At 43.3% G+C, this 26,674-nt stretch overlaps 1 protein-coding gene across 2 annotated transcripts in view; it reads left to right on the top strand.

Moving 5' to 3' along the window:
- The window catches only part of AMOT (angiomotin), a 58,349-nt gene extending 34,479 nt beyond the window's left edge, over positions 1–23,870 (top strand). For both annotated transcript variants that reach the window (XM_068409011.1, XM_068409012.1), the window contains exons 4-13: positions 131–584; positions 2,409–2,553; positions 3,953–4,045; positions 6,688–6,833; positions 17,090–17,239; positions 18,024–18,214; positions 20,491–20,613; positions 21,291–21,523; positions 22,377–22,601; positions 23,646–23,870. In XM_068409011.1, the coding sequence (XP_068265112.1) occupies positions 131–584; positions 2,409–2,553; positions 3,953–4,045; positions 6,688–6,833; positions 17,090–17,239; positions 18,024–18,214; positions 20,491–20,613; positions 21,291–21,523; positions 22,377–22,601; positions 23,646–23,746 (1,861 nt within the window). In that variant the 3' untranslated portion in view covers positions 23,747–23,870. The remainder of the gene's footprint in view (positions 1–130; positions 585–2,408; positions 2,554–3,952; positions 4,046–6,687; positions 6,834–17,089; positions 17,240–18,023; positions 18,215–20,490; positions 20,614–21,290; positions 21,524–22,376; positions 22,602–23,645) is intronic.
- The last annotated feature ends 2,804 nt before the right edge of the window (positions 23,871–26,674 follow it).

Genomic DNA, 26,674 nt, shown 5'->3' with positions numbered 1-26,674 from the left:
CCTCACATATGAGTCTTTTGTGTGGGAAGACTGTGCACAGGAGCTACACAGATTGTCCCACGCCTCGTCACTGGCTTTGTGCACCGTCTTCTGCATGACTTTGATGGAGCTTCTGCTCTTTCTTTTCCAGGCAGAACCCAGATGTGCAGCTGCAGTTACAACAGAGACCACCTCACCACCACAGCCCAACTTCTTCCTTGACATCCCTGGGATCTTTGACTTTGCTTCAGTCTCCACCACCATCCAGGCTGTCCCCTTCCCAGCATCAGCAACCTCTGACTCCAAGCCAGGGAGATCCTGGCATTCTGCCACGGACCCAGCAGCCATTCTTGTCAAACCAAGTCCATCAGGGAGATTTGTACCGACTATGCCAGCCCTTCCTAGGCCCACAGCAGCAACAAGGCGATTCCTATTCAGTAATGTCCCGGGCTCAGCAGATACCTTCCCCATATCAGCAGATGCCAGTAGATCCTTTTGCCATAGTTTCCAGGGCCCAGCAGATGGTGGAAATCCTGTCAGAAGAGAACCGGTCTCTACGGCAGGAGCTGGATGGGTGTTATGAGAAAGTAGCCCGGCTGCAGAAGGTGGGTGGTTTTGGATATCAGGCACTCTCCTGTGTCTAGTATAGTCCATAATTGAATCATCTAATCTGCAACTGTTAACATTTCTTGCTTAAGGGATTGATTATCTACCTTAGAGTCTTTTAGATGTAGATTGATTAGTCTGTATCCAGTCCCTTTGGGCAGCAGCTTAACTTTGTCAGAAGATAAAATCAAAGCCTTCAGTTTTATTCTAACGGCTTATTGACCATGCTCAAAAGAGCATCCTCATCAGCTGTCTCGAAGAGGCTGGCAGCTTGGCTTGCTTGGTTAAAGTAAAGCTAGTGTTCTTATGTACAGGGTAGCACCAGGCTTCATTTTCCCATCAGTCTAAAAGACTGTAGAGGCTGCAGGAAGGGCCTGTTTGGAATGACATGAGACCATAGTCACTCAAGGAGACAACAGGACATTGCTACAAAACTGGCTGGCAGGACAGTGTGCAAGACAAGTGCTGCTGCTATGGCTACATTAAAGACATTTGGACTGCAGAACTGAAACTAACACTTCTTTTGTCACTCCCTCAATACCACACAACTTCCATGAAAACTTAGTATCTTGTTTTGTATCGAGGTATTTGCCACCTTTGGCTTTATGAGTGATGCTAAGATGTTTTAAAAAAAAAAAATCCCAGTGAGAGCCATCATCAACATCCATGTGTAGAGAGGTATTTTCATTGCAGCCTCATAGAAATAACTTCTCGATGACCAGTGGTTTAAAGCTGTGCAGCAGGTCAGCTCTGCTTTTGCCTTGCAGCTGTGAAAAGGCTGATGCTACCTGCAATTTAGGACTTTGTGGGCCTTGCTGTGCTCTTTGCACTGAGCAGTCTTTAGGGCGATAAAAATGTGTGGCTGCTTAAAACACTTGTTTGAGTTCACGTGTGGCTTTCCACACTCATTTTTTCCCTGTGTTACCTCTTTTCAGGGACATATGTTCATTTTGTTGTATTTTTTTTGGAAGGTTCCTGGCCAGGAAATGCTTTAGAGAAATATTTGACAGCTTCCTGATAATGAAAGAAGGATAAAAATGCCCTTCCCTCCACCCCCCTGTTGATCACTTGCTGTAGACAGTGCTGATGGGGTTTGCTAGTATGTGGATCCATACTTCCATAGCCATACCAAACCATGCCTGGGAAGGAGAGTTAGAAGTGAATCTCCTTTTGCTCTGGGTGATCAGACAAGCTTTACACTGCAGGCTAGAAGGAAGGATAAAACATATTTTACTGCAAATGTTTCCCTTCCCTCGTTTAGTAAATTGAATATTTAAAAGCACAACTAAGTTGTTGAAGTGTAAACATAGAACATCAGGAGATTTTATTATTATGCATTTTGGACCATAACAATTACAGATCCGCAGAGTTCATCAGCAATGCCGCATCTGCCGCTAGCAATTTTTTTAGCATAGTTTTGTCTGCCTTTCTTGTTTTATTTTACTTACTCAACTTGATATCGTGTTAGCTCTTTATATAAATGCTTTTTGCCCAAACTAACAGTAGTGCCAAACTGCCTCAGTCTTTGAAAAAAATATACTACGTTTGCACTTCTTCAGTTTGCTATATTTATGCTCTGATCATATTGAGGAAACAGAGCTAGAGACTGGAAGATCTGGAGAGTCCAGGTCTTTGTTTCAGCCATTGGTATTCTTTATACAGAAGGATCTACCGCAAACCTGAGACTCACGTTTTGCTTAATGTATGAGTGTAGGTTTCTTTCAATAAAAAAAACTTGAGAGAAAGTAGTTTCCTCTCTGAGACTGAATGAAAAGAATTATTAGTGATAAAATAGTAAGTGCTTGTTTTCACTTCCACTGCAGCTGGAAACAGAAATTCAGCAAGTTTCAGAGGCGTACAAAAACCTGGAGAAATCGTCCTCTAAGCGGGATGCCCTGGAAAAGGCCATGAGAAACAAGCTGGAAGGAGAAATTCGTAGGCTTCATGATTTCAACAGGGATCTAAGAGGTGAATGAAGTAAAACTTCTGTTCTTCATTTTTTTTTTTTTAAATAGTTTTACTTACTTGGCAGGGCAGTGTTTTGCTGCAGAATTCCCTGTGTCTGTTCACACAACCAGAATATGACAGGATACTCAGGTATGTTCAGCAGTCTGAGATCTTAAGCACTTGCTGGGAGTGCGGAAAAGACAGGTTTAGGAGAGTGCTGTGGTCTCTCATTTCCAGCCTGTTTCTCATTGAGAAGAAACATGTGATAAACCAAATACCATAAACCAGATGCAAGCCTGGAATTCTCTCTGGTCTTATATCGTAGACACAATTTGTACAATTTGTTCAGTTTATACGAATGGAAAGACGCTTTGCTGACTGCCTAATCCCACACCAGGCACGTTCACTTTATTTCCTGTCCAGTGACCCTTTTGCACTGACATACAAACTGCAGACTGCCTGTTCTTCCTGAAGGTCTTGTCATTCCTTATCAATGTAGGCATCTGGTTTTTTGGATCTCCCTTCCTTTTCCAGAGTGAGATGTTATTAGCGTCTGGTTCTTGCTAAGAGGCTGAGGCAGTATGACGGCTGGCAGTGGAGAGGGATGTTGATAGTATTTGACCTTAACGTGGGTCAAAGTTTAAGCACTAGTTTGAAAGGCGAAAAACATCTGCAATTTGAGATGTTTAAAGGTGCACAATCAGTCTTTTAATCTGTAAGTTTAATTTTTTCTGTGAAAGCCTTCTGATTGTCCTACCTGTCGTCTACTCTCACTGCCCCATGTCTCTTACTGTGCTCCCAGAAATTGTTTTGCATCTGAGAAGTAAGGCCATACAGTGCCCAGTGCTATCGAGAAGGACAGTACACAAAGGCCTGCGTTAAATAATCTTATTCATAATAAAACACAGCATAAACATTTCATTCTTTTTTTCATCGATTGATAGAATTTCTGACAGCCTGCAGCAGCAGAACTGTTAAGCTGTCCTTAGGGTCTTACACCTTTCCCTAAAGTCACGTAATTGGACAGCAGTGATTTAATCTTCTAACTATTAAGATTTAGTGGAGAATTATAAGGGAGTCTTTTAATTGGCATAGTGAGATTTATTTGGGTGGAAAAAATAAGATATCTTAACATTTGTAAAAATGGAAAAAATAAGCTTCTTATGGGTTATAGTTGTTTAAAGTAATTTCTTTGGAACTTTATTTAACCTGTTTTGTCTCATTGAGAGTATTTTCTCAAGGACATAATTAGGAACATTTCAAAAGTGAGTACCAGCTTCTGATAGGCTTTTTACTTTTGGCTGTGTAGAATTAGGAGATCCATTTCCCTAGCTTGCCTTAGAAATGTCCTAAGCAGACGTGACTTAATGCTTGAAAGTTTTTAATTATTTAGTGTTCCTTTTGTTGAAAAATTTTGCAGAACGTATGGAGACAGCCAACAAGCAGCTTGCAGAGAAGGAATTCGAGGGGTCTGAAGACAATCGGAAAACCATCTCTCAGCTCTTTGCACAAAGTGAGTTATGCAATCGTTATGGGTCAGTAGAAATGCGCCGGTCACCCTGGGAAGGGTAACAATGCAGCAGGTTATTGTAGCTCAGATCTGTCGCTTTTCTGCCAGGACAGAAATCAGGGCAGTGACAGTCCAAAACTGGCAGTGGAGAAAGGAGGAGGGATTCAAGAATGCCTTTTCTGTCAGTATGTAAAGTCCATCTGGTGACACTTCTTAGACATTTTGGAGCAAATGTAGTTTGCAGGTAGACTGTGAAATTAGTGTTTACCCTGTAACGTACAGGATATTTTGTCCACCTTTTTTGTCCCCTGAAAGCTTTGGAACTAAACCTTTCCAGGCTGATGAGAGTCCTGGCATGAGTTAAGGCCAGTAGGACTGGAATCTGGTAGGTCTCCTATCTCTTTCCTCTTTAATTTGCCACTGCCCAATCCAGTTCAGCAAAAATAAAGGGGCTGAACACTGCCTGCAGTGTGCTGAGCTGGGTGAGGGTCATGAATTCTGTCCACGGCAGTGGATTTATCACAAGGCAAACCAAAATGACAGATGTGAAATGCTGCTTTTCCTTTGTACTGAAATGTCTTGAGGCTGGCGGCGGCGAGCCAACTTTTCTCTCATCCCATAGTGTACTCCACCCTTCTGACAATGCTCACTTTTCTTCAATTGTTATATAAAAAGGTAACGCAATAAAATTGCAAAATAGAGATTTTCTGTGGTCTATCACACACTGCTTCTGCTCTGACAAATGCTAATATCCCTCTCTTGTGTTGTCTTTAGCTTATTCCTTGTGGCTTACCTTGCAAGCAGGTGGCTGTCAGGGTGTGAATTCAAAACTCCTGGTGGTAGTGGAAAGTCTGTGAATTTAGTCTCGCATTCAGACTGGTTGGGTGGACTTTGAGGTTCATAGGCTCACCCAGAGAGGTGGGAAGGTCAAAGCTGTGAGGCCTCCCATTCAGTTTCTCCTGTTGGGTGAACATAGAAACGATAGTCTACATTTTGCTCTCCCAGCATTTCTAGGGGTGCTGTAGGCACTGGTGAAGTGAAGCAGTGCTCATTTGGGGAAGAGTCCAGAACAAAACCTCCAAGAGCCTTACTGCAAGCACTTACAGATTAACAGGCTGCTGGTGCTTATGATACCTGCTGGTGTAGTGCCACCCTGTCTTGTCTCTGCCCATTTTCTGCAATGCATTTTAGCATGCTGCCACTGTCAGCAGCTCATTTCCTGGGTGGAGGAGAAATACTGGGATGAGAGAGATGGGGAAAAGAATAGGCAGGTGGTGACATTAGCCTTTGTCCTTGTATCTTATGTCACAGGCTGGCTCTGGGTTGCAGTCAGGGTTTGCTCTGCAGACTTCTGGGTGCTGTTGGATAACAGGTTTGTTTTGCAACCTGTGTGTGGGCTGCGTTGATTCCCTAGCAGAAGGGAATCTTTAGCTACTCCGTGTTGCTAAAGCTTTGCTCCTGGCTCTCTGCTGGCAGAAGAAAGGGAATAATTGTGGTCCTGTAAATATAGTTATGCACATGCTTGCACAAACGGGCCTGTGTACTCCGTATGCAGTCTGTCCTAACACCCAGGATCTAGTTCCTGTTTTTCAAGCCTTCCACTCCTTGTCCTCATTCCTTTGTCATGGGATATTGGTTTCTGGAATGCAGTTTCTCTGGTGTCATCAGTGCTGGGTGTAGATCACTCGAGGGAGTATTCTGTGGTTATGTATCCAGCAAGTGTGTTAATGTTATCGTTGTAGCTGGTTGGCTTGAGCTGGCACTGGCAACATATACAGAGGACGTCAGCTCTGTGTTGTGGCTTTGCTTTACACCCCTGTGTGATAATTTCTCCAGTCCCCAGTTATTTTATCCTATTTTTTTTTTTTTATGAAGGCAGTTGCCCTGTTCCTGAAACACACAGTGTAGCTGTTCCCACTAGGTCCAGCTCTTTCTGGAGGACTGGCTGCTGTGGTTGAGGTGGCTTTAAAGCATCAGACATGAACTCTCAGTGCTGGGCAAAAAGCTTTCTTGAACTGCAGGTCTGCTTTGAGCAGTGACAGAACAGATATATGTGCCTCAGTTCTGGCCCAGGGGGTCGTTTTTAAGGGCAGTAGAGGAAGACTGAGGACTTCTCGTTGCTCACTTGTTTTCTGACTCCTCTGATGGTACTGCCAGCAAAGTGGGACAACTGGGTGTTACTTTGAGAAGGAGGACAGCCTTGCTGTTTGTGGGGTCAGTGTGAAGAAAAGGAGCACCAGTTTTCAGGCACAGAAGTCTGCCATCTCCTCTCCCCAGCCTGGGATATTAAAATTACCCAGTTTGTTTTCCACTGCTGAAAGCTCAGAGTTAAAGAGGTGCCAAGTTTCACTAACCGTGTGCATAATCAGAGCAAATTACCTAACTGTACTGAGTGATGCACCTTCTATTCCTTCTCACTAGCATTGTGGCACATTGTTACTTGAAGGTACCATGCCTGTTTTTCAGGGTTACAAGTCATTCTCTTCCTTGAAAGCCATATACATTTTTTTCCCCCTTAGCACCAGATTTGCATTGTCTCTCTTGTGAGAAGTTCCAGTACAATCTTTCCTTCTGGAGTGAAAGACTCCTGAAAGCTGGGTAGAGGCGAGTGCTGTCCGTTGGTAACTCTTGCTTTGTTTTGATAGACAAGGAAACACAGCGGGAAAAAGAGAAACTGGAAATAGAACTGGCTGCTGCACGTTCCACCAACGAGGACCAACGAAGACACATCGAGATCCGAGACCAGGCCTTGAACAATGCTCAGGCCAAGGTGGTGAAACTGGAGGAGGAGGTAAGAATGCTGGGAGAGAGAAATTAGGGTGGCTGGAGTTCCAGTAAAAGTGACTGTGGGAATGAGTTTGTCTTGTGCATGTTATAGGGAGATCTGCTTGCTTCATAGCTGTTTTGTCGGCTTAGCTTTGTGTGGGTTAGCTGCACCACCGAGCTGTGCACAGATAAGCCATGAGTCCCTATTTCCTTGGAAGTACTTTCGTCTAAGCAGCCGTGTTTCGTTTTCTTTTTGTTTCAACTGATAAAAGTGGGCTGGAACTGAAGTCCCAGCCCTGGCAACCTCCTGAACTTGGCAGAAATTCAGATCTGGATGGACTTTTAACTAATATCAAATGAATGCGGCTTGTCCCCTTGCCAGGTATTCCAACCACACCAGGTTATCGTGGTGCACAGTGCAGATCACCGTATGTGCCCAGCATTCATAACAAGCTGGGTATGACCTTAGTTGCTTTCTCTCCCTTTCTTCCCAAGAGGGTATAATGCATTTGAGCTGCTTAGCTGTGCGGCTTTCACAGCAGTTTCTTTCGTAGCCTTGTCCCTGCCACTCACACATGGCTCTCACCTTGCTGCCCTTCTGCGTCATAGTGTCCGTCCTCTTTCCTCCCGCCTACTCCTTTCCTCTCAAAGGCTCCATTTCCCACTCTGCTTCCTTTACTCCTACTCTTCCTCCGTAGAGAGCCTCTGGAGGAAATCTCATGACCAAGCACACTTCCTCCACAGCAGACTTGCTCTCTCCTCCTTCAGTTCTGCCATTTTCCTACCTACTAGCACTCGCCATCGCCCTCAGTTGAGCACAACGACTGTATCCACTTGCATCTTGCTGTCTTCAGAGACATTCCTCAAACCCTCCTCTTGTCTCCTCCTACTCCTGTCTCTTTTCAGGATCCCATTGTGCCAAGAGAGGAGGAATGATCAAATACAAAGTGAACATCCTCCTACCTTATCTTGCCTGCCTTCCTCCTCTGCCAGGTACAGATGTAGCCACCTTCTTAATTTTAGCCTGCTCTTCTCTAAGCTCTGTATTTGCCTCAGTAGCCCTTTCCCTGAACCTTCCTTTGTTTCTTTCCCTGGTGTCCTTAATTTTTGCCCCTTGCAGTACCTTTCTTTTAATCTCTTCAGCTTCATGGAAGCCCTCCCTCAATCTGTCCCCTCCTGGATCTGCTCTGCTCATTCAGGATGTTGTCGCAGGGTTACCTGCCGTCATACCTTATTAGCGTTGCTCCCCAGTGCTCCACCTTCCTTTCCTTTCTCCACCACATCAAATTCAGGCAGTTCCTCTTTACTTTCCAGGCCCCTCATGGTTTACCCAACCCCGTTTCTTTTCTCCTCTTGTTGCTGAGAGGATTTCTTCTACCTTTGTCCTTCTCAATTTCCAACGACCTCTTCCTCCTCACCCCAAACAAGCACTCTTTGCTTCCTCCCAGACTGTCCTCACCTTCACTGCAAACACTGGCAAGGCCACTTTGAAGCATCCCTTGCTGTGATGCTCACAACATGGTTGGCAGAGGTTGGGCCACAGTTCATGCTAACCCAGAGACTGTCTTCTTGGCCTGCCCTATGTGTGTGTTTCCGATTGTTGCTCAGGGGCACAGGGAACATTAGGTTATAGGGTAGTTTAAACATGACATGATTCTCTTTGGCTCTAAAACTATTCTGTCATTTGATCCTGCAATGTATTGGAGCTCTTTGGCTTTCATTTGGATTTCAGCACCTTATTACACTGAAAGTCTGATGTGTGACTAACTTTAAGTACACAGGACATCTTTGTGCCTTCCCTGGAACTCTTCACATGCTTGGAGTCAACGTGTATAGCGGTGCTGTGATCAGCCAGCGCACACAGCACTTGGCTAGGTTCAGCCTCTGTGCAGGCACTAATATTGGCTCCCTCACAGTAAAGTTGAAGCCCTTAGAGGTAATAATAATTGTACGTTTTCCTTTCAAAAGACCTCTCTCCTTTTACTAGAAGAATTGGGTTCAGTGCTGTTGCAAAGTATTTCTGCCTAGGTAGAATAGTAAAATAGGTAAGTAACTCTGGGCTAGATTGCAAGATAGCTTAAAAACACATATATGCTGACATAGAGTGAAATGCCCTGGTCTTGATTGCACGAGGGCTTGTGGTCATTTGCATCCAACCTTTACTCGAATCCCAGGGTGCGCAGGAAGTGCCACCCTTCCTGTTGTAGATAAATATGGAAGCGTCTCAGTGAGGGAGCAGGAGTTAACTCTGCTTTTTCCTAGAGGTGAAGGGCAATAAGGGGAAACAGAAGAGGTAAAGAGTCACTTTTGCAGGTTTCCCAAATAACTTTTCAGTGAAATACTTAGGATTATAAAGCATTTGTTGCCTCATTAGTGTTAAATTGTGGGAACTTCTCAAATCCCCAAGCTGTTTGGTAACTTTCCGAACGACAGCCAAGCAAGCTGTTCAGTGCTCAGGGCACCATTTAGAAGGAACTGTAAATGTCAGCCTGAGTTAGTGACGTGCAGTGACCGGGATATATGAACCATTTGTCAATTATTTCTTTTATTCCTGCCAGCTTAATCTGAGTTACTAGTCCCTGTAGTTGTCAGGAATTTCCAAACTAGTCCTGCAGAAGAGGGTGGAGTTTCTTAGGCAAAGGTTTGGCAGCCACTCTGGCTCAGGGCCTGAGGGGGTGTGCTGCATCCTGTAATGTAAGTTTTCAGCTTTTTTTTTCTCCCCCTTTCCGTTTTGACTTCCTATTAAGCAGAGTTACCTTGCCTTATATTCACCAGGTCCTTTATAAAAAGAATATTTCCATTCTAGTGAGAGCTATAGGCCATATATCACTATAGCTGAATTTAAATGTTGCATTGGAATTGGAATTTCCATATTCTTGTAAAAATCCTTTCCCTGAATTGCCAGTTTGGGCAAAATGACCCATCTGTAAAATGTAGATACTTGTCTACTCCTGTGGAACTTTGAGAGCTTTTATAAATATTGCATTTTAGCATCCAAGTTAGAGGGAAGGAAGAGATAAAGGGATGCTAAATGTGCTGGAGAAAGGAATGATCTTGGAGATACCCAAGTACAGGGTGAAGCAGTTGGAAGCAAAAGTAGACATTCACCGAATACTTTCCCTGCTCTGTTAGCAGGGGTGAAATGTCTCTTCAAATTTAGAACAAGCTGCCATTAAAGTTTTAGATAGCATGGAGTTTATTTCTGCAAAGTGCTAAAAAGGGTGAGTGATCATAGGTTAAAACAAACTTAAATATGTCTACAGACAGACTTGATAAGTATGTGCATTTTTTATATGTAATATTTAAACTTCATGACTTCTCCACTATGCAGAAAGATACCCAGTGATTAACCCCTATCTTAACTTCTCCATTTTCATTCTTCCCTTTAGTAGCTGTTCCACAGTTATGCATAAGTCAGCAGCTTATTAAAATTCTTTCTAGTGAAGTATTAGTCTGGTTTTTAAACTTCAGATTATTTTCATTACATGCAATAAATTTGAGATAAATTGAATACATTAGAGGTAAAATGCATGTTGGCTTAAAAACATATCACAGTCAGAAATCATTAGCGATAATATTTGCATGAAAAATTCTCATTTTGGAGCATGGATTGCCGTGATGGTCTCAATTTTGATGTAAACATGTGAATGGCTGCAGTGTGCAGCAGGTGGGTAGCTGCTAGATGGTCACAGATGGCCTGTATGTGTGAGCCTTTGAACTAGTCACGTTACCGTGCTTTCACCAACATCTGCTAGCGTGCACCTTGAGAGCCTTTAGCAAACAGAGCAGATGGTTAAACTTTGCTTTGCTCTGGGCCACAGGCAGAATTGCTGCATTTACAGAAAGGACCATCCTGACCAGCCTGAGACTCTGGGTAAAGGCTGGCTTATCGTGGGTCCTGACCAGGCTTGTAATATTGCAGGAGGGAGTTGGATGCCAAATACTTTATCTAACCACAACTGCTGGATGTAGAGGGTACAATTGCTACTGTTTTTACACTTTTTTAAAAAAAAAGGAATTTCCAGAACTTCTATTGAACTTGGTCATTTCTGCTTACCCTGGTAAATTCATACTATGGAAGACCACACTTCAACTTAAAAAAATTTTGTGGGTTTTTTTATAGTAGGGTAACTTGTACTCCCTTTACTCCACCACTTTACAAGCCACTGTTTTAATGAGTGCTGTAGGGAGGCAGCTTTGAAAAATAGTGACTACCACTAAGAAGATAAAAATACCTACTCTCTGCCATCCTCATGCACACACCTTGCAATAGAAGGAGAAGCCAGACATCCTCTCTGTTGGGTGCAAATTGGGGGCTGGGGAAGGGAAGAAGTTTGAATAAAGTATCTTTTCTAAAATTGGCTTCTATTTAGAAGCTATAAGATCTTTCAGCCATCAGAATTCATCATAAACCAGATACCAGAGCTAAGATATGACATTCATTTCCCACTGAGCTATTGTGGAGAGAAGTACCACACTCTGTCTGATAACACTGAGGGTTCTGTCTGTGGGGAAACGTAGAAACGTTCGTTTCCAAAAGACATCTATTGTACTTTCTGTGCGGTGCCTGAGATACTTCCAGAACAGAGCTCTGGCTCGTAGGGAAGGGACCCAAAGGAGAGTTTGTGTGCTTGAAGCCTTGTCTGTTTTTTTCCAGTCACTCCTCTGTGTCTGTAAAAAGATATTCCTAGTCTCCACAGCTTTGTCTCACTTCAATTCTTAGACTCTCAGAGCTACATAACTACTCCTTTGAGGACAGAGTTGCTTTTAAAGGGGACACTTTTTGGATGGCTTATCATTCATGGACAGGTAGGGTGGAGATGAGGGAAAACTCCCTCTCGTCCCTGTAGCTAGTACGTGTGTGTGTCTTTAATGACCTGCATTCGTGTAACAATGCACAACTGGCTTTTTATTGCTGTGTCGGTACCTCTCACATTTTGCCTGTTAGTAATTTTCCAGAGGTGGCTTTGAGAGTTATAACTTATTTTAACACAAACAAATGGAGAGACGACATTATGACATTCCCATGCAACAAACACTATTCCCTAGCAAGAGGATAGTGTTACCAAATTGCTTCAGCATGAGTTCTTGCTGAGGCCAGTGGCGCCTTCTTGGGCCTGAATTCAAACAAACTGAGGGTTCAAAGGCATCCTGGAAGAATATATTCCAACTGCAAGAGGGAGAGGTGGTTTAAACGTGCTTGCTGTCTTTTTTTTTTTTTTACTACATTTCTGCCATAGCAGGCAAATTCTTGTGGGGAAACACATTTTCAGCTGCATCTGAATGGATTCAGCTTTAGGATAAACCCAGAATGTAATGAAAACACCCTGAATATATTAAACAAAGGACTTTGAAGACATTAGAAATAGTGGGTGGGAGACAAGCAGATGCTGACGAGTGTTACCAATTTGCTGAAATAGGAGCTGTCCAAGATGAAGAGGGTAATGGCTGGGTTTGTCAGAATGCCTGGGAGGGTTTCTGAATCATTGCGAGCTATGCAGGAAGTCCTCTCTTCTTCCCCAGAAAAGCTCTTTGCTGAGTAACGCATCTGGAAGCAATGAATCTCTTTACAAAAGAAGATCCTTCCTTCCCCCTTACCTGCTATGTCCAGGGCTGCGTTTGTCCTGCAGAGGCAGCTCCAGTCTGGAGGATGTTACAGCCTCTACCTCCCTTGCTTCTGGTGACTCGACAGTAGGAATTCCTCATTCCTGTCTGCCCCGGCTCCCTGTGCTGTGTGCATGAGACCTCCATGCCCTCTTCAGAGCCCTTCTTCTGCAAGGACCTGGGACCCCTGAAAGAGATTGCATGGTGTGTCAAAGACTTGGCTGAGAAGCCTGAATTGAATGGAGGAACAGGATTTGTTTGGCTTTTAGAATGTTAATCCCGTTTCTGCTGGGCAATTGTAGTAATAGTCAAACGTCCCTGTTTCTGACAGGAACGTTTTGTCCTTGGCCATTGATTTCAGACCATGCAAATGCTCTCTGTGGCAGAGAAGCCTGCAGGCTGCCTGCTGCCAGGCATTACGATGGCTTAGGAAGTCTTTTCTTCTGCAAAAAGATCCTGAGGACTAGTTCCAGTTTTCTAGGTTTAGTGACTTTGTTTAATCATTTAATTCCTGTATGTTTAGAGTGGTTGATTCATTTTCCATTGCTGGAAGCCCTGCAGTTGGGGGATTTTGGTGTGCAGGCATTTTCAGGCAGTAAATCTTTCTGACTAACTTGGAAGCAGACTGCTCTTCAGGTCAGCCAGGCTCTTGTGAGCAGGAAGCCTCTGAATCCCAAGCGTATCCTGCTTCTCCCAGCTGGCTCTCAACTGCCGAAAGCAATCTTGACAAGGGGTAGAGGAAATAAAACGAAGACAGAAATACTTGATCGGGAGGCCAGGGAATCTTTCAGGGGTGTTCCCTGCATCAATTCACACTTCTGTGTACTAGATTTGTGCAGAGTCCCAAGCCAGTCCTTGCCTTCTTTATTTTTCTTGTCCTCAGTCCTGTTGCAGAATTTACATAAACATGGTAGTGGATGTGAACTGGAGAGTGACTGCTCTTGTTTAAAACTGTTTAATTAGAAAATCTTGTTGATAGAGTTAAAGCCTGACCTCTGACACCTGGTTAGGACATTTTCCAAAGCAGTAAGGGATTGACTGGAGAAGATATACACACGATTAAAGCTGTGCCATGTGCTGTAGGAAATGCTGGGAAGGGATACAGCCATGCTGGAGTGCTCTGCTGTGCTTCCAGACGTGCACTGAGGTTATTTGAGATCTTACCATCTTAAAGAGTGTTATAATAAAGATATTATCATGAGTAAAACGCTCTGTGTTTTCAGAGCACCCTTCAAGGCAAAACAGTTACACTACATTATGTGAGCATTAGCTTGCTGCTTAGTTAAATGCAGTCCCATCAAAAGGAAAATTACTATCTTGTCAAATTTATTTAAAATTATATACCGAAGGGAGTGACTGCATCCTTATAAAGCTTCAGGAATGAACTCTTGTCTGGAGCACGTGTTCACTGCAAGGCCTGTTGCAGAGGAGAGAATTCCAGTGTCCTTTGATGCCATCTCCCCCGTGGTAGATGTTACTGTGGCCCTTGGCACTGAGCAGCCAGTTTTGGTACTTTGCTGGAAGAGGGAGGGTGGGGAATCCATGGCAAATAACCAAGAACAAGCCTCAGCATGCTGCCTTTTTGAATTCCTCCCATCTCACTTATGTCTGCAGCACCCTGGCAATACTCAGGAAACTCGTGTTTCCAATTCCTGTCTTAGGAAAACACGATCATACTCTCAATTTATGGTAATGAAATCACTCTGTGCTTGGAAGAATTATTCCTGATCCTCTTTATGTTGAGAAGACAGATCAAGTCAGAAAGATTAAAAAAAAATAAATTAGGCTTCATTACTACCACTCCTGGAGAATCCTGGTGCACAGAAAGGTAAATTGTTCCTCAGAAATACTCCCAGTAGCGGAGATGGCAGAGCTGGAAATGAGTGGCACTGCCAGAGTATGCAGTGGGTTGACCGAGTGCAGCGAGTGCATGAAATGAAACAATCTCGTATATAAAGGATAATTGTGTCAAAAGGCACATCATGAAAGCTGAGTTGTCTGGAGCACATACATGCCTTTAAAGCTTACTGATCATCTGTGTTCCAAAAAACTGAAAATGATTTGAGGGATTCCTGAATTAGTTCTGGTTTTAAGCCACTAAAAAAAAATACACACACAAACCCCAAATTTTCTAACATTCCTAATTTTTCCTCGTGCTGGAAGATGAAGTGTATTTTGTGAAGGGAAAAAAAAAGTTGTCTTTATGCAAAGGCAATGAACAAGCCGTGCCTGTACTTTAGGCCTGGTGCGTGAGTTAGGCATGTGCAGGCAGTGCTGGTAGGTTGGGCAACAGCTTGTGTTGCAACGTTTCACCTGCAGGTTCGGCTGATGGGAGCACTTTCAAAGTGAACGTTTCAGTGGAATTTCTGTGTCCTAATTCTTTTTTGGCTGGGCTCTTGGTATTCTTTGAATGCAGGCCAAAACGTTAATCCACACAAGTTTATTAATTATGAAACTAGGAAAGTGTTGTCGGCGGCTACCTTTTGCAAGGAGAATTTTCCCTGTACGTTAAAAAACTTTTCAGAAATTTAAATGTGTTGTGGTAGGTAATAAGAGACCAAATGTCCATCCTTCCTGCCTTAATTTTTATATAGAAGAGTGGGAGAGGAGAGCTGATTTTCAAGAGGTTATTATTCAGCTCGATGCATGATATTTCACTGTTAGTGAGTATGTTAGGTTGTTCCTTACTCTTGTCCAGGTCAGTAAGCTCATAGCAAAACCAAGATACCAGGTGCTCTCCATTTCTACGTTCTGGTGCTCATAGTTCATCATTTCTGGCTAGTTACATAACTACTATGAGCTGCTGTTAATCTGAATGTAAAACTAGTGCATTAGTATACACTTTATTGGAGTTCGAGAAAGCCTAAATCAGTGTTATTAAGCACTATGGTCTGGAATAAAAAGATCTATTAAGCATAACATTTTTATTGATTTTTCTGCAGAGCAGCAGTGGAATATTAAGTGTTAATACTTAATATTAAGTATTAAAATGTTCTTGTCCCTCCCATTCCAAACAAGCTTGAAATCTTGAGCAATCAAAGAACAAAAATACCTTTCTACTGTACATGCACTGGTGGGAAGGCCTTTGGCTGGATTACTCTCTATTTATTGTAACTTTTATTATAAAATACTTGTTTGGGGAAAATGCTTTAGGGCAGCAGCATTCATGCTGTGAGATTAGATGCCTGCTGACTTTATGAAGAGAAGAAAAAGGGTACCATGTCTGGGATTAATAGTGTTTGGAGGTTTTTCTTGCTCTGCTATTCACATTGCAGTCTCTGGATTGCCTCAAGGAACAGGAGTGTGAAAAGGGAAAATTTTGAAGAAACACATGATAAGACTTTTTTGGAAGGAAGGTGCGATGTAAGAACAGCTCCTGTTGTTCAGATCAAAGCTCAGCAAGCCTAGTGTCCTGTCTCTGCCAAAACCTACAGCAGATTCCTAGGGAACACTACCAGAATGGGGCCAACAGACGGCGATACCTTCCCAGAATACTTTCCGCTTCCAAGAAGGACTTCCTGAGCCAAAAGTGGTGTCTTTTGTCTTTGATATCCCTCGGTGGACTTTTCTTCCATGAAGCTGTAGAGTAGCTCTTTGAACTCGCATAAGGGAGTCTGTGTTTTACATTGTGGTGCTTCTCTAGACTTTGGCTCTGACTGTTGGGAAGAGTTGCCTTCTTCCTGCTATTTTTGTATTTCAGGGTTTATGACAATCAAAAGCAGAGCCCTAGATTTGCCACGGAAGGCCAGCTAATTGTGATTGTTAGTCTTTTCCTTAACAGAAGATTATGTCCATAGGTGTGCATTATTCTGTATATTAGGATCGAGCTGGGCCCTGGCTGTACTTTATTCTGTTTTTTTATTCATATTTTAGTTTGGTTTTCTTCTGCGTGATCTGGGGTTTAACCTTGCTAAGACAGTTATTGGGGGTCTCAGCGTGGTAGTTTCCATTGCTTATCGTGAGGCAGGAGAGCAGCTTGGTTTGCAGGATGGACGGCGGAGGAGGATGGAAGGGCAGGGGCAAGGAACGGAGCAGGACCTCTCAGGTCACACTGGGCCAAGAAGACCGAGGTGAATGTCCAGACTTAGAATAAACCTGCCTGCAGTGTGGAGAGAGCACAGGTCGTGTCTAGTGTATGCTATGATCCTATTCATTATTTTATTGTTATGGGACTGCAATAGGATCCTGCAATAGGATCCTGCAGTTTTTGATTCAGTTTCTGCTTAATCTTATAAACCCACTGCCAGCAGTTTTCAATATTGCACTGAAAAGCGTTCCCGACTTGTGGACCAGCTCTAATCCCTGTCTTTGCTACAGTTACCGTGGTAACAGGTCAAGTCACTTAAACACTCTCTATTTTGAACCCAGATGCCCTTTCTAGCCCATTGCTGCTCTCAGTTATTTGCAACAGATAATTACCTCAGTTTCCCCATCATTACCATGGGGTCATTGAGAACAAAAAGAACAACTGTACCTAGCAGGAAAGCAGAGGTGGGAAATGCCTGTAACATCCTGAGTGTTTAGTCCAGAGTGGGAGTCTGAGGCACGCTGACAGCAGTCACCTGGACATGTTCTTCCTGGCTGGTGTTTCTGTGCTCTGCAGTGTGTACAAAGCCAGAAGTTCACTCACTTGTTCTCATTATTTAACTTACGTTGCATTTTTTTCCTTTGTTTCAGCTCAAAAAGAAGCAGGTCTATGTTGAGAAGGTGGAAAAGATGCAGCAGGCTTTGGTTCAGCTGCAGGCAGCGTGTGAGAAACGGGAACAGCTGGAACACAGGCTGCGGACCCGGCTGGAGAGAGAGCTGGAATCTCTCCGGATGCAGCAGGTACCCGCTGTCTCCCTGTGCCGTACTAGGTTTCTTGTAGGATTGTACACTATGCCCTATGCCACACATAAAAGAAGGGCAGTGGTTTTTTCCATCTTGTAAAATTAGCAAATTTTTCTTTTGGGAGTTAGAATCACGGATTTGCTGCCTGTTGTATTTTTCTTTATTTAATTCTTCCATTCCAACTAGAAAATTTACATGAGAGCAATATGAGATCCATCAAGCGACAAGATTGAGACATAGCCTTATAGCTAGATGGTATTCTATCTTTAAGTAACCTGTTTATTTTTATATTATTTTTAAAATATTGTTCATAGTTTGATATTTTATATAAAATTCATGAACAACTAGCCTGAAAAGAGGCCCTTCAAAAAACTTTTGCTTGTTAGTATTGACCAGCTCTGGAATGGCACCATGCTAGCATGGGTGCTGTGAGTTAAGCTGTCTTTCCTGGGAGCAGTTCTTGGTGTTTAATGACTTGAGCTTCAACATTTGGAAAATAGAAGGAGCCTTTCTTGCATTATATGAGCTTGTTTCCTGGTTTTGACAGAGTGAGGCTGAAGTGGCCCTGCAGATGTTTCAGATTAAGCTCTGAAGGAGAACGTTACCATCACCTAGTCTGCCCAACATGGCATAGGCCACTGCTTTTCACTCTGAGGGGACTTGTGTCAAGCCAGTGCTGCTCTGGAGCAGCCTCTGTCCTTCAGACAAAAAGCAAACAAACCAACCCTGACTCTTAAAGGTGCATCCTCAGACTTCTTTTTTTTTTTCTTTCGGAAATCAGCGTCAGGGTACGTCTCAGGCTGCCAACGTCTCAGAGTACAATGCCACGGCGCTCATGGAACTCCTGCGCGAGAAGGAAGAAAGGATTCTTGCTCTGGAAGCTGACATGACCAAGTGGGAACAGAAATACCTGGAGGAGAGTGTGATGAGGCAGTTTGCTTTGGATGCAGCTGCAACTGTGGCTGCTCAGAGGTAAACGAGACTTTTCATAGTACAGGGAGTGTTTTCTTTTTCCAGTTGAATGTCATATTTCCCACCAAGGAATGTTGTCATACCACCCTCCCATGATACCTCTCCTTGCGGTCTGAATGGCTTCTCAGACTTCTGCACACCAGTGGAGCTTGGCTGCTGTTCCTGGGAGCTGCGCAATTGCCAACGATTAGAAACTTTTTTCCAGGGGAAGATTCCCCCCACATGCAGGAGCCATTTTCCAGACTCGAATTGTTCTGAGCCATTCCTAGAAGCTGTTGATTCAAAAATAGATGTATGAGGAGTGTTTTGTTTTTTTATTTTTTTAAACAGGAATCAGTCCTCACTGAAGTCATGTGAGATGGGGTAAGCTTGGTGATTCACATCATTCACCCTGAATGGCTTACTTGTTCTCCAGAATGTTTTTGCAAATTACTTTGTGGTATTGTCCTCAACATCAGTACTAACCAGAAACATCTACTAGGAAAATCTGCTCAAAACATTCTGCTGTGTATGGAGAAGTGCTGCTTGTGGGAGTTGGAAGGGAAGGGAAGAGTGTCTGAAATTTGGTAACAAGCTCACATTCCAAGGCAACTGTACAGAAACACAGTGACTGTAAACAGGCCCAAGAGCTTCAGCTAGTTGGTAAACAAAAGCTGTTACTGGAGTGCAGCTCTTCAGCGTTAGATACTGCTTACATGTAATTTCATTGCTCACTAGTTTTTGGTTCTTGATGGCAGATTTTACTTTAGATTGTTTCGTGAACCAGATTCAAATAGGGCTGTTATCACAACTGGCTTCCTAGCTCGTAGGATCATGCTAGAATTACAGGGGTAAAGTTGCAGATCTGCTGTGTTGGTGTTTAAAGACTTATCTTATCTTGCTCCAGAAGCAGGCTGTTATTTTAGGGTATTGATGCTTCTTGTGCACTGTTTTCCGCCTCCCCAGAGATTCTCTAAAGGCTCTTGCTGCTGCTTGTCCTTAGAGGCCATGTTATATTTTCAGCGTGTGCTGATAAGTAGGGGTCTGGTCTATTGTTTATCGTGGAATGAGAGGGGATGTGTTAGGCCTGTTCAGGTTTTGTTAAATGAGCAAGAATGCCTTCCAGTCAGGGAAAAGCCAACCTCTGTTTTTCCATTTCCTTCTAGCTGCTTCTCCCCTAAAAGAGAGTATTCCATTAGTGTCAATACTTCTGCAAGCTTATATGCAACTGGCACCTGTAGTATCTCCTTCAAAAACAGAGGCTGTGAGGGGTTCCACTAATTTCAGCGGCAACCTCATGAACGCTGTGCACAGATTTTTTTCCCTTTTCTTTGACAGTGGAAAATAGCATCCCTTAGGAAGCTGAGGTTGCAGGAAGGGTGCTTTACAGTACAGGCAGGAATCTGGGTCAGGTTAGATTTCCTTGATGAATGACCTTATGCCCTTCACATTGGTCCTTTGCTGTTCCTGATCTGAAATTTTGCAGAGTTAAAGGTATGTTTACCAGACAGTTCTTAGAGCTGCTGGGTCTGAGAGAACAGATTTCATATTACAATGAATTGGAGCTCTCAGTAAGTCCATTTTTTTTATGTGTGTGGTTTTTTTCTAATGATGTTAACATATAGCTGTGTCAGTAACATGCTCTTAGTGCTGTGAGTCATACAGCGATACGGAGCATAGCACAGTGACTTTGTTCTGACTGAACAGCAGCAAGTAGAATGACATACTCATTATGTTTTGGGTAGTGGACTGAACAGCTATCATAGTGTTAACATCAGGCACTATGTGCAATCAGTCTAAAACTGTTTTCAGCCCACTCCAAGTTTTTTTGACCAGGCTGCTTGGGATTGCTTAAGAACCTTCCATGCCTAGTTCCCTTTGATACTCAGATTCCCTGTATGATACTGTTGGAAGCGGAAGGGAAAAGCTTTATATCTGAAGTGAAGTTTGTGCTGTTTCAGTTGAAGGAAAGTGCCCAGTGTTCTGTACCATCCTTCCCATTCCCCATGTCCTTGGATTTGCCTTATTGATCACTTTACAATAGTACAATGAATCCATTAGTTTTATAGACTGGCCCAGGATAGTCAGTGTATTGTCTGTTGTTGCAATGACTTGCATATTTTTGTAATCCTTCTTTCATTAGTACTGGGAGTTGGATTTTTGGAAGATACTGAGCCAGCCTAAACTCAAAAAAAGCGGATATTCTCGTTTGTTACTTTTGAGCAATAATTTTGTGCTGCTAGGAGGAAAGCAGCAAACTTAGCTGGTCCTTCATCTGCTCTACTGCTTGTTCTCAGGGACACGACAGTGATCAACCACTCGCCTAACCCTAGCTATGACACCTCGCTGGAAGCTCGCATTCAGAAGGAGGAGGAGGAGATCCTGCTTGCCAACAGGAGGTGTCTCGACATGGAGGGGAGGTAAAATGCAGTTTGGTCCTATCTGACTTCTTCAGAACAGGGATTTTAAATTAATTGTCTGGGTAGATGCCTCAGAACCAGAAATTCTTGTGTCTTCACCAATAGCAACGACGTAGGATGCCAGACGCTCATTTGGCCAAGGAATATCTACATAGCAATCCAAAACCTGTCTTGATACTGAAGGCTAATGCCAAAAAGTCATCTTAGATTTTTTGCATCTAGCTTGCTCCTCTTCTCTCTTCAGGACATCTTCATCAGACCCCAGGCTCCAGCCACCTTTTAACAGTCTCACAGAACTGTTTTCCCTGGGGTTAGGTCCAGTGCAGACTCCCCAAAGTGTGTTAACCGTCTTCTTTCTGTTGGTCTCTTGCCCTGCCCTTAACTCTCAGCTTTGTCTCAAAGCCCCTTCCGTGGCTGTTTAGAGCAGCTTCCAGTAGCCAAAGGTGGGTGGGTATCTCAGTGCCATTCTCTCATGCACGTGTACAGGAAGTCTTATGCATGATCTGCTCTGGTGGGCCAGTGAGCAGCCAGTATTTGGGCAATAAGGTCGCTTGCATCCTCTCTCTGCCTCCTCAAATGCCTGAGGGAGTCCTAGTCACAGCCATGGGGGCACTGAGGCCTCAGTCCAAGGAGATGGGAGTGCAAGTATATTGTTCTTCTTTGTACTTCTCAAAAAGGATTAAGACTCTGCATGCTCAGATCATTGAGAAGGATGCCATGATCAAAGTCCTGCAGCAGCGCTCCCGGAAGGAGCCTGGTAAGACAGACCAGCTCTCCTCCATGAGACCCGCCAAGTCGCTGATGTCGATATCGAACGCTGGCTCGGGCTTGCTGTCCCACTCGTCAACACTGAGCAGCACTCCCATCCTGGAGGAGAAGAGGGAGGACAAGAGCTGGAAAGGCAGCCTAGGTAATTTTTCAATAACAGTGGCAATTCAGATTGGGAATCACTGCTTAGAGGGGAGGCAGGAGCAGCAGAAGGAAGGAGGTGTGTTGGACAGACAGATCAGCTGGCCTAGCGTGCAGTAAAGCTGACTGCAAGCAAGATGGGACACATTTGGAGCAACTGCTTGTTTTAATCACTTTTTGGAAATAGTGTCTTCTCATGCCCCAGGATCTGTCATTAAAATATGTAAGCCTTTATTCCCAGTTTGGTACCTGACTTTAGGGATAGTTGAGATCTAGTTTTCGGAGTTCCCAAGCGCTTACTTTCAGCTGGGTTGTTAGGCTGTCTGAAGGTGTAAAGCCTCCTTGAATAGGAGCAGAGATACTAATCAGGATTGCTGTCCTTAGTGTTGTGTCTGCACTAACATGACTCCTATCTGGGAGCGGCTCAACACCACTGTTAAGAGAAAATTAGTTGTAACAAAGCAAACCTTAAATGATTTTTTTTTTTCCTGGGGAGAAGTTAGGCCCAAAGACCCTCCTTATGAGACTGAAAGACCCTGAAATGTAAACAAGAATCTGTTGCAGCTGATTTCAGAGTGTGCAGACTTACCCTGCCATAGATGGGCCACTGCTTAGAGACAGGGAAGTAAGGTGTTAGTGCCCACTTGTGTATCTGCGTGCAGCAACACGAGGATACTGCTGGTCTTCAGGTACTTCAGCACCCAGTGGTGAAAGGTGCTATAGAAAGGTAAATTAGTGCTGTCTCCTGAAGCACAGAGCACTTTCCAGATGCTAGAGCAAGTTCCAGAGGGCTGCAGAACTGATACCAGTTAGTTTTCTGAGACTGTGAAATTTCCTTCCCTTTTTCCACAAAGGTGTTCTGCTGGGAACAGAATATCGCTCCGAATCCATTCCCTCCACGCCCTCTCCTGTCCTTCCTTCCACACCGTTGCTGTCAGCCCACTCGAAAACAGGCAGCAGAGACTGCAGCACCCAGACTGACCGGGGGAACGAACAAAGCAAAGCTGCACCCTCCACTGCAGCTCCCACACCAGGACGACTCCCCACTACCAGCCTGGCCTACAGTGCAGACAAAACAGGTAACAAAGCTCAGCCGCCCTCCCAGAGGGATCCCCTGCCACTGACTCTCCACCAGTTCTGCTCTGTGGGGCAGGCCCTGCCGTCCCTTTTTCCATTCAGGAATACTGGGTTTGTTTTTGTGAGGACAGGATGGGTTTCAGAGGCAAGCTTGACAATGTTCTGAGGGGTCTCAAATGCTCTGAAGGAAAAAAAAAGCCTTAAGAGTGGTAGCATAAGCATGGACACCCTGGGTAGAGAGGTATAGCGAGATTTAAGAATTGGAGCAGGTATATGGAAATCCCAGGGTAGTCTCTGAGTCAGTGTCTACTCTGAAGTAAATTACGAGTAGCATGTGGGGTTTAAACAGCACATGAAAATGAGCTGTAGAAACTGGCCATTGCATTTCAGTGGGTATTCAAAGCAAAGTGGGCTCAGATAAGGGGAAGGGAGCAGAACGAAAGGCAGCTATCGTGATAAAGCTGTCTCATTGTTGTGCTGTCCCAGTCGCAGGACCGGCTTCAGCATTGGCACAAGCAGATCCAGTTGACAGTGACTGTCACAGAAGCTGAATTTGCTTCCCACAGAGCTCCGAGCTGGCGAGAGCTGCTCGTTTTCCAGCCCACTCTGCCAAATCAATGCAGATTACACAACCTGGCCTCTGCTACTTACAGACACATTACAATTACGTTGTTCTTTATGGAAGAGTGAATTTGGCTGGTCTGCTGCGCATCTTGCCCGTGCTGTGCTCTTTAGTGGGTACCGAGGGAGACAGGTGAACAGGTTTTGTGGTGAAAGTCTGCACTGACTATATTGGTTTAAATGCAGTCACTCCAGTTTTATATGCCAGTGTGTGTCAGTGGGAGATACCCAAAGGGAATTTGACGAAATATCTGTATTTCTCTAGCTACATACATGAAGAATTGCGTTTTTAAAAATGAAATAGAGTTGTTAGCTGTCTTTTGGCCAATGATAGAAGACGACTTTTAAAATGTTAACGTCATTTTTCTAACCTCATTGAACTTACAGCTTTGATTATCTGTCTCTTGTTTTTCCTCATCATGTAGATGGGCCACTCTTCCACTCCAGCACTCTTGAAAGAAAAGCCCCTGTTCAGACCATGGGGCAGGACCTCCCAGATGGAGAGATGGTAGAATACCTCATCTGAAAGGCTGTACCAGGATCTGAGCTGGGATACAGTAGCAAGAAATTTTAAAAAGACATTTTTATTGGGAAAAAATTGTAGTACCTGAGTAATAAAAGAACACTCAGCTGTTTGCTCTTGTATATTATGTCTCAAAAGTATGGACAGGTTAATTTATAATTTGTTCTAAATTATAAAAAACCCGTAACACTTGTTCTTTTAAAGTTTTCCCCCTTTATTTTTTAAATGCTGGATCTGGTAACATCTGGAGAAAACCCAAGAACTTAGGTGCACTACATCTAATATTTCATTTCAGTATTTTTAAAGTATCTCAAACAGAAGTATGTACTCTCACAGCGGTTGGTTAAATGTCCAGCGTGAACGCAGTGAGATGGGCAGAATGGCCTTATAATGATCAGAACCAGGGGCTTAGTTGTGAGCATCACTTAATGGTTTCAGAATACAGATATTCTGAGAAGCTCTTACAACTTTGAGCTGTGATCAAGGGAGATTTCTCTTTACACTCATAATAGGTATTTACATTCATAGGCTGGAAAGATTTCCATTTTCGGTGTGGTAACATTCTTCTTTTTTTATTTTTTACTTCCCAAATTGTATTATTTCTTTGTTAAAAAATGACTCCGGTGATTAATGTCGCATTTCTTATTTTTAGTTTCATTGAAAGATTTGCCACACTTTTATACTTAAGTACTTTTTCAATAATTTATACAGTGGATAGTAAATAATATATTGTAATCATGTTTTACGTAAATTAAAAAAGGAGAGTTTACAGGCTCAGTCCTGATCTGTTAGATCAGATTTCTGCCATTGTAATTCCATTGGCTGTAGTGGAACTACTCCAAATTTATCAGAGTGCAAGTGGCAAGCCCTGTTGCTTTTCAGTGTTAGCAGCTTCATCTACTGCATCTGTGAAGCTCTTTCTCCGTAGCAGGTTTTCCTGTATTTCAAATGCCTTCTACTTTGTGTGTCCCTCCTTCTTGGAGATACCAGATTCTTTTTCATAGAGCAAAGCCTCAGAGGTAGAGCTTTAAAGAGGAGCTCTCTGTAGAGTTTCAGATGGCAAATTCTCTCCTTCCAAAATGTTTTTTTCTTCTTCATCTAACTGGAGAGAGCAGCTGAAAGAAAGTCCCAGAGGCTTTACAGAAGAAAGTTACACATTTAAGTCACCAAGTTCACTTTCACATTTTTGGGAACTAGCACAGATGCAGCAATGCTTTGGTTGCAGGTGCTGTAAGGAGATATTAAGACCAATAGAAGTAAGTGAGTATTTTTGGTTACTGTTTTTGCATTTTATTAAAACACTTCAATCTTAATTTCTGTTAAAAACTACTTTTTTTTAACTTGAATGTTAAAATATTTAACTAGCTAGTGGTCACACGTTGGGAACCTGGCTAGTTCAGCCTTCTGTGCAGCTTTAGAGTAGCCAGATTTTCGTTTCAGATCATTTCACACCAGAAATAAGGAAAACGGCAATTAATCGTCAAACAGTTAGTGAATGTCCTCAATTCCTCCTTAGCTGACACTACTGATAGGTGTCCAATTGCAATGGCCTTACCAGATCAACAGATAACATGAGTTTACAAAGGAGGGTTGGGAGATGAAGAGGTGCCTTCTGTCTGCTGCACAGGTGACTCAGTGGTGCCTAAAGATGAGTTGGATTTTGTTTGTCTTCTAGTGATAATCACTTAAAAAACGACGAAAACACTTCCCATCATTTCTAGCAGATTTGCTGCTTGTTGGTGTTCTTCAGGCTGGGAGTTAGAGATGGCAAAATGCGTATGGTAAGATATGAACTAAGCCTAAATAGCCTGGCTTTGCCGGTGACTGCTCTGAACAGGCAGCACAAACTCCTGTCCATCACCACCACTTAAGACACTTCAGAGCTGCACTTTGAGGCTTTGACTGTCTCTGCCTATGGGACAACGTCCTTCTGGACAGTGCGGTAGACCTTCCCTAGGTGTATTCTAATAATCTGTCTGAATTAGTTCTCCACCCTTTTCTAGGCAAGCTGTTCACAGTCTTTGTTCTCATCCCTGAGAATGTCTTAGGTTTGTTTCTCTTGGCTTAATCCCATCCCATTATATGAAGTAATGCCTGCTCTGGATGGTTTGAATTGATTTCTCTTCCTCCTCCACAGCTGAAAATGCAGGAGAAGCTTTTCTCATTAGCTCAAGGTGTCCATCTTTCTGCCATTTCAGCATCATTTTCTATTTTGTGGTTTGAGCTTAGAATGAGCAATAAGGGAGATCAAATGCCACTGAGTGTCTGTGTGAGAGAGGGGGAGAGATGTCTGAGTGCTTTTCTGTTCTTTTCAAGTCGGGAAAAATTATATTCCATCTTTACAAGTACTTCTCAGCAGTAGGAAAGAAGTTTTGCAACTGTAGGGCTCTAGATAAACAGTTCCAACTCGCTTGATTCACATTAATTCTAAAACATCTGGGAAAATTTGGATCCTTTGCAGATAAAGTCTGGTTTAGAAAACTGATCCTCCCCAATCGATATTGGCTGTTCAGCTGGACCAGGTAAAAATAATTTGTTTATCCTCCTTGCAGCTCATTGTTTTCAAACTGAGTGCCTCTGTAATCTATTTTTATGAAGAAAAAGGACATAATAGCTTTTGGTGAATAAAATACAGATTATGGGCAACAACTGTCTCCTCCAAAAATGGGAAGCCAGGTGGTCTCTGACAGTCCAAGCCATCAGGTTTGCAGGAACCTTAGCAGTTCTGTGCCTGTGGAAGTAAATTTGGAAGAAGATGGTGAAGTTTTACATTGTTTAGGTCAGGTTCTTTGCCTTATTTTGTAGTTTTGATTTCTTCCAAAAGCAAAACCCCCAAAACTTTTGACGTGGAAGTTTGAGGGTCCTCTTCCTGTGCTGACAAACAAGGAACCATCAGGAATGTATTCTTTGCCTCGAGCTTCCTCAGAGCCA

The sequence above is a fragment of the Nyctibius grandis genome, chromosome 10 (assembly GCF_013368605.1).
Source record: "Nyctibius grandis isolate bNycGra1 chromosome 10, bNycGra1.pri, whole genome shotgun sequence".
Classification (NCBI taxonomy): Eukaryota; Metazoa; Chordata; class Aves; order Nyctibiiformes; family Nyctibiidae; genus Nyctibius; species Nyctibius grandis.
This window is presented reverse-complemented; position numbering and strand designations above follow the sequence as displayed.